The 7,532-nt window shown below is 45.6% G+C and overlaps 1 protein-coding gene across 1 annotated transcript; it reads right to left on the bottom strand.

Annotated features, from left to right (window-relative positions):
• Positions 1–2,092: 2,092 nt before the first annotated feature.
• fezf2 (FEZ family zinc finger 2) lies at positions 2,093–6,093 on the bottom strand. Its single transcript, XM_024270370.2, has 4 exons — positions 4,584–6,093; positions 4,248–4,382; positions 4,003–4,135; positions 2,093–2,611 (listed from the first exon to the last, which is right to left on the bottom strand). Exons 1-4 carry the CDS (start codon positions 5,340–5,342, stop codon positions 2,361–2,363), a joined length of 1,278 nt encoding a protein of 425 aa, XP_024126138.1. The 5' UTR covers positions 5,343–6,093; the 3' UTR covers positions 2,093–2,360.
• Between the last annotated feature and the right edge of the window lie 1,439 nt (positions 6,094–7,532).

The following is a 7,532-nucleotide window of genomic DNA, read 5'->3' as shown; positions in this document are numbered from 1 at the left end:
ATGGAGCAGACTGCAGCCGGCTGAGCCGATGCTCTCTTTAGAGACGGAACATGAAAACACCAGCAGGCCTGTGGTGGAGCGGCCGCTTCTTGTTTAGGCCAGGAGAGATGCTGTTGATCTGATGCCAGCTTCAAAGCCAAAAGAGAAAAAGTCTGACTCCCACATCCAGATGAGCCAAAGCGATCTTCAGCTTGATCTTGAGAAATCTATAAAAATCAATGAGATCTGACAGTGAAATATGTTTTTAACAACAATATCAGTTGGCTATTTTTTTTCTTATCTTCAGAGATCCAAGAATGAGACTGTTTTCCATTATTATTTTCACTTTTTTTTAAATTAAAAACTTCGTTTTTAATAGCATTTTGTCTACCTGTTTTTTTTCAAGTTCTTCACATCTGTTAAGCTAAAATTCTGTAAAAAAAAAAAGTCTTTAATCAGCTTTAAGCTTTCAGACCTAATGTTTAGTTTTCTCCAACACAAAAAAACATGGATTTTTACACCTGCAGTAAATAGAAGAACCAAACAAGCATTAAATTCAAATAACAAGCCTCCAGTCTGTGCAAATAAATATCGACAAACTACAAAATGAAGATAAAAAATAGAGAAAAGACACTCATCCTGAAAACCGCAATTCAGATGCTAGGACCCCCCCAGCCCGAATGAGATAAAAGCTGCGGCCCGGGACGCTTTAATTGGACTTTCATGTGGGCAAAACTCGGGGGGGCTGAAGTAAGTTAACATTTGGTAGACTTAATTGGTCCTTTTCTCTCCTTTCTCCCGCGCGGGCCCCTCGCGGCCTCCACAGTTAATCTCCCATTTACAATCAATTCAGCGCGCGAGACAAAGAGTCCGCCGCGCGCCTTTCTTCTCGTCCTGTCTCTTTTGTGGCCGTAAACTGCAGACGAAGGCCGCAAATAAAGACGTCCGCGTTTGGTTGAATGCGCGCCCCCGCTCACTTGGGCCCTGCTGTTTCTCACGTGCGCGCGCCTTCATTAGTTTTGTAAAAATGGCATCCCGTGCGTGTTTGTTACTGCAGAGTTAATGTGTCCACACTGCAGTCTGCGTGCGTGTTTGTTAAGATCTGTTTGAAGGAAAAACTAAGGCTGCGTGCGCATAATAGTGATATTAATATGTGGCGGAATGCGTGCACGCGCACACAGAGGATGTCCTTGTTTTAACCTGTTAAGAGTAAAGGAGGGAGGGTGTCTGCAAAGCAGAAATGCGCGCGGTTTGTGCACTTGTTTTGGATGTTCTGCAACAAATGTTTTTGACGGGTTTACCTGCAGAAGAACAGACAGAAATCTGTCTGGAACCGAACAACGTCCGTGCGCTGTAGCACGCACGCCGAAAGGGAAATATGTTTCAATTCGGCGCAAATGAACTTTTTTTTTTTTTACCAAACACTTCCAGTCTAAAGGGGAAAAAATAGTTTGATTTGCACCCTCCATCACCCCCATTGAAGGTGAGCGGGGTGTTCATCTGCTAATATTAGCCCTGCGCGCGGCTGCAGGCCCGCCCGCGCGCTAATTGGCCGTTAATGGAGAGGGCGCCGTTGGAGAGCACGCGGCTGTCTCCGCGCGCCGCGCCTGTGTGGATAATGATGTTCACGAGCCGTGCGTGGAATAACGTGCGCCCCATTAGCGCAGAGAGGAGCGGAGGCTCCATCATCACCCCCTCCACCCCCCGCCTCCGGGGACCGTTAATGTCGTTTGTTCTCGAGGGTCCGTGTTCCGATCATCTGCGCCAACGGCGGAGTCAAGAGCGGCTTCTTTAGCCAGATCGTGTCTGTCATTAATGTCGCAGACACGACTCCGCGCCACGACGCACCGCAGTCCAGAGGTTTGAGTCAAGGAAGCAGACAAGCCCGTCTCAATGGTGACATGTTCATAAAACAGGTGTCACTCACCTGTAAAGATAAAAACATTATTCATTTTGCATTTTACATGGACAATAATTCTGACGATTTATGGGGTTTTGAAGACGGATGGATGGATGGATGGATGGATGATGGATTTCCTTGAAAACTTATTTTTTCATAAATATTATTTTCATGCGTAAAGTAAAAGAAAAAAAACAGCTGAAGTGCCTCTTTACACAATAATTTATAAATTATTTATTCACATGAACATTTTTGTGAAATACACAACATGAAATTTCACATTTTAAATAACATTTTTTGCTTCTCTAAATTCCATAACCTATTATTTACATGTACATGGAGAAGAAATCTGAACTAAAAAAAAGTCTGCAGTTTCCTCAGGAGCGTCTTTAGCTCTGTCCTCTTTTTTACTTTTGCCTCCTCCGTCTTTGGGCCTTTAGACCCGATGACTGCAGCTCAGGAGCCGCTGTGAGCTCCAGCCTCAGCTCTGCAGCTCCCTGGAGGCCTCTGATGCGGCAGCAAAGCCGTTGTCGTGCAGCTTCCTGATGTGCTTCTTCAGGTCAAAGTTGCGGCAGAAACCTTTGCCGCAGGTGGCGCACGTGAAGGGCTTCTTGTCGTTGTGCGTGTGCATGTGGAACGTCAGGTTGTAGACCTGGTGGAAGGCCTTGTTGCAGATGGAGCACTTGTACTGCTTCTCTCCGCTGTGCGTCAGCTTGTGGTTCTTGTAGTTTCCTACAAAAGTTAAAGAGAAAAGTTAGAATCTTTTGAGAAACTCTGCGCAACTTCAGCAGAATTAACAAGTTATTTTGGGTTTAATCTTCTACAAGTTCAAAAATTCCCTCCATAACCAAGCAGTGACTGATCCAGAGCGCTTCATTAAACCAGCCGATGTTCTGAATCCGTCACAGACCAAGTCAGGTATAAAGTTTAGTAAAGGATCTTGGTTTAAGTTCCTCCAAAAAACAAAAAAAAAAGAGTTTCTTCATTCAATTTTTCCCCTTGTTGTTTCTAAAGTTCTGATCATCAACGGAGCTGCTGTGCCATTTCTTATTCTACAACTTTAAGACCATTTGATTATTTAAAAATATTTTCAAATGCATTGTTACACATAATTAGAGGAAATGAGGAAAGCTTAATGACTAAATTACAATTACTGAGTTTGTTGTACAAATGCCTAGTTACTATTCAAAACTAACAGGAAATGAATACAATTAACTTTAACACACAATTCTGACCTTCAGAGTTTGATTACAGGGGAAACCAATAAATTACATCCAACGAGTGTTTTATACCTGTAAGTAAATAAATGATCTTTTATAGACAGAACCCCAAAAACAGGTATAATTTACGAAAAAATTTAAACAAATGATAGTAAAGTTAATTAAAAAAACATGATGTGTGGATTTTTTTCTCATTTCAAAATAAAATCCCAGGATAAATATTTATTCAAAATTAAGATGACAGGAAACCAAAGTCATTTTCCGCAGATTTGATCAACTTGCAGAGACCTGCGGTGCACGCGCACTCTGAGCAGTAAACAAAACGCAACCAACAAAAGAAAAGTGCAAATCAATTACCAAAACTTCATATATTTGTGCAAATCAATTACCAAAACTTCATATATTTGTATTCATTTTTCCTCTGAATTTGCAATAAGGCGAAATTGGCCAAATTCAGAGTAACCAAGGAATACAGCTGTTTGGGTGGGGAGGGGTTTGGGGACATTTATTTTCAAGGATTTGTGCACACACACACACAAAGAAAGTCAAACTTTTTACAAATCAGTAATTTAAAAAAAAAAACACCGGAGCCATACAGCTCTGCAGGTAATCTGTACGCCGGAGTAAGTCCCCAAACCAGACAGGTGCCCGCAGGTAACCCGCGCGCTCAACCACCACCAGCACGCGGACGCGTTTATATCGGAACTCATCAAAACACAGCCATGTTTAACTTTTAATTTATTTATTTGTTTGTTTAAGGACACCGCAATAAATATTTTTTTTATTATTTTTATTTTTATTTGAATTTCTACAATCTTGATATAAAATAATAAAAACAAAAACTCAAATAAAACAAGTGAAACTAAAATCAACAGAACCTTCCCAGTTCTGGTTCTGGCTCACCTTTTTGATGGAATCCTTTCCCGCAAAACTCGCACACGAACGGTTTGTAGCCCGCGTGGATCCGCACGTGCGTGTTCAGCGTAGAGCTCCTGTTGAAGGCTTTCCCGCACTGGTTACATTTATGAGGCTTTTCCTGAAAAAGTAGAAAATAAATACATCATTACAAATTAAAAAAATATAATAATAATTAAAAAAAACCGAATTAACTAAAACTATCAAATGGAACGCGCACGCGCCGCACGCACCTGCGTGTGGATGATCTTGTGTCTGCACAATGTGCTCGCCTGCCGGAAACCTTTCCCGCACACTTTGCAGACGAAGGGCCGCGCGCCGGTGTGCACGGGCATGTGTCTGGTTAGGTTGTAGTGCGCGTTAAAAACCTGCAAAGAAGTTAAAAAAAAACTGTCAAAAAATAACTTAAAAAAATATGAAATGTTGACATCTCTGCAAATGAAACATTCTGAAAATAAATATACAGGGAAAATATTTGTAAAAGTAAATTAAATAACAAAATTAAAGATATCAAAACAATCAGAATAAAAATGTGTAAAAGCACGGACGCTCACGCGCGCGGATTTTACCTTTCCGCACACCTCACAGGTAAAGTTTTTGTGTTTCCCGTCCACGCCGCCGCCGCCGCTCAGCCGACTGTGCGCCTTCACTCCGCTCTTCTCGGAGCTCAGACTCTGGTTCTCCTTGACGATTTGGTCCAGCTGGCCCGGCAGGTGCTCCTTGTGCGGGTACTGCGGTGTGGGCAGCTTCTCGGCGCCCGCACCGCTCAGTTTTGCGTTCTCCAGCAGCAGGAGTCTGTGATGCGCCGACAGGGAGGCCTGCGCCTGCGGCCCGGAGAGCCAGTGTCCCGCCAGCAGCTCCGACTGCTGGTACGCGGAGTCCAGGTAGTTGAGGTAGTAGAGCGAGCCGCAGCTGGGCACGGCCACGGCCTGGTGGATGACCTGTGGCTTCACCACCCGGCTGCCCGGCGCCAGCAGCGGCTGCTTCAGGCCGGGCTCCGCTTTGCCGCACATGGCGCAGCCCCCTTTGCATGGAGCAGCCGCGGAGCCGCACAGGGCTCCTCTGAAACTGGCTCTCCACAGGTCCGAGTAGTTCATCAGCGCCTTGGCCTGCAGGTCGTAGCTGAAGGGCTGCAGCGGGATCATGCAGGGGATGGGGGAGCAGAGCCCCAGCACCTTCTTCCCCTCGGCGCGCTCCTCCGCGCTGCGCCGCGGCTCCGCGCTCTTGGCCATGATGCGGTCGATGGAGAAGGCCAGGCTCTTCGGAGGCGCGGCCGGGCCTGTCCTGCCGCAGGACATCACCGTCTCCAGAGAGGCAGAAGTTGCCATGCTGCCTCCGCCGTTCGCAGCAGAAGTCAGAATGAGGAGGTGCGGGTACCGCTCCAGCTGCCGCGCGTCTCTTCACGGTCCTGAGCTCCCGCAGAACAGACACGACACGTCACTCTCATGGGCACCGTGCTGTCACTCTGCCTTGCATTTGTATTCAAATGGCCGCCCCCCTCCCCGCCGCAGCAGCATCCAGGGGTGATGGGCTAATCCTCATTAAGCAGAGCAGACAGAGGACGCAGAAACCCGCAGCCGCCTCTGCGCTGCGCAATTTGAGAAGAAGTTGAGTCAGAGTTGGAGTTCACCTCTTTATGGTCACATGAGCAGACGGCTGAGTGACACTCGCTGGCAGGGCCCGCCCCTAAGCGCCGCGGAACCCCTGACATCAACGGCCCTCACCGAGCTGCAGCTCCGAGCGCGCAGACGCGTCCTCCGCGCTCGGACCGTGTCCGGTCGTTGGCACCCGCTCCACCTGCGTGCGCGTTCCTTAAAACAAGAGTAACCCCCCTTCCCTACAAGCCCTCGGAGGCTCCTCGCTCTCATGAACCGACAAGGTTCCGCATCCACCTGTTGAGGAGCGTTGGTCCTCCTCCTCAGCTCCAGAAGCGCCTCATCCGCGCGCAGAGGAGAAAAGACGGACAAGCGGCTCCGCGGGAAGCGGTTTGTGTTTTCAGTCTGAAAGAGAGACGGAGGAAAGAGGAGAGGAGGGAAGAAAAGGCTCGATGGTCGGAGGAGGGCAGAGAGAGGCCGCGGGGCTGAGGGGGAGTTTCAATCGATGCGCAGCGGACTCGTGCGTGCGGGCCTTTTAGTGCACGCGCACGGGTGGGGAGTGCGAGTGCATGACGCAGGGCAACCTCCTTCTTCTACTAGAATGCAGCGCGTTTTCCTGCAGAACTCTACCAGACAGAGGCTGCAAAAACCAACAAACCTGATCAGAACTCAAACCAGTAAATTAACAAAAAAGCTCCACTCATATTTACAGTTTCAGACAGATACATATCAGACATATTATGTTTTCTCCTCAGTCACTCTTGTTTGTGCTGTTCAGATCTGCAGACCTGACCCAAGGCTCAGACTCCAGTGTGGCTGCAGGAACAGGAAAAAGACATGCGCAATGACATTTGTTCTACTTCGCTTCAGTCACATGAAGCCTGAGGGTTTGGGAATACTGGGAACAATCAGGAATCTTGCAGATGGAGAAGAGCTCTGGAAAATATGGAACTGGTCCTTGATTAAAAAAATGGAAGCTTGAATACTTAACCAAATAGTGAAATTCTGGATGAAGAGATGTCAAAACTACAAAAAGATCAACAACACTTTGAAAACAAAACCTTTCTGATCATTTTAGATAATTGTGATATAAAGATAACACTGTAAGTTTTTGAATTTTATCATGATTTCCGTCAATGTTTAGATTTTTTGAAGTGATTTCAGAGTGTTTTTGTTGTATAATTGTATAATAAGTGCTAAAAAATGATATAATAATACTCACAATTTTATTAGACATGAATCATTATTATTTTCATACATGCATTTTATTTCAACAGTTTAAAATCAATGACGATGAATATCTGGGTCAGAAAAATAACTAAACGTTTGGGTAAAAAAATAACCATTAATTAGGTTAAAATAAAATAAATTAAAACCCAACATTGGGTTAAATCAATAACCCAAGTGTTCTAAGAATGTAATGAATCCACGCTGCAGCCTTTCCTCAGAACCACAGAGGAAACTTTTATCCACATGAGATCCTTCATGGATCCGTGCAAAACCTGCTGAGCTCCATGCATGAAGTGGTTCTGCAGGAATGTCACAGCTTTGGTTTTGGACCACCCACTAATTCATATTTAGTAGGTTTCAATGAAGAGACATATAGGAGGACAAACTCATAACTTTGCAGCCACAATAGAAGTTTGGTGAGGAGGGAGGTTTCCCTCAATCCCTCCAGATTTAAAGCCTTGCTTATCCCAGCATGTTGCCGCCCCACAACAGCAGTTTTCCTGTTAATAACCTTAAAAAACATCCCTCATCACTTTTGTCCCACACCTGCAGCTCAGCGTGGAGGGATTAGGCTCCGTTGTTTCTCTGCTTCTCATATGGAAATCAAGAAAAAAAAAGTCTAATTTGAGTTTATTCAGCCACAATGGCTGGCTCATCCACACAATAAACATTGATCCCATTGCTCTAACCCGG

Source organism: Oryzias melastigma, linkage group LG5 (genome assembly GCF_002922805.2).
Source record: "Oryzias melastigma strain HK-1 linkage group LG5, ASM292280v2, whole genome shotgun sequence".
NCBI lineage: Eukaryota > Metazoa > Chordata > Actinopteri > Beloniformes > Adrianichthyidae > Oryzias > Oryzias melastigma.
This window is presented reverse-complemented; position numbering and strand designations above follow the sequence as displayed.

Excerpts from the sequence above, each read along its gene's own strand:
- fezf2 (XM_024270370.2), bottom strand. The coding sequence starts at position 5,342 with ATGGCAACTTCTGCCTCTCTGGAGACGGTGATGTCCTGCGGCAGGACA. Across the intron at positions 4,383-4,583 it reads CCTGTGAGGTGTGCGGAAAG|GTTTTTAACGCGCACTACAA; the intron begins GTAAAATCCGCG and ends ACTTCTTTGCAG. Across the intron at positions 4,136-4,247 it reads ACAAGATCATCCACACGCAG|GAAAAGCCTCATAAATGTAA; the intron begins GTGCGTGCGGCG and ends CTACTTTTTCAG.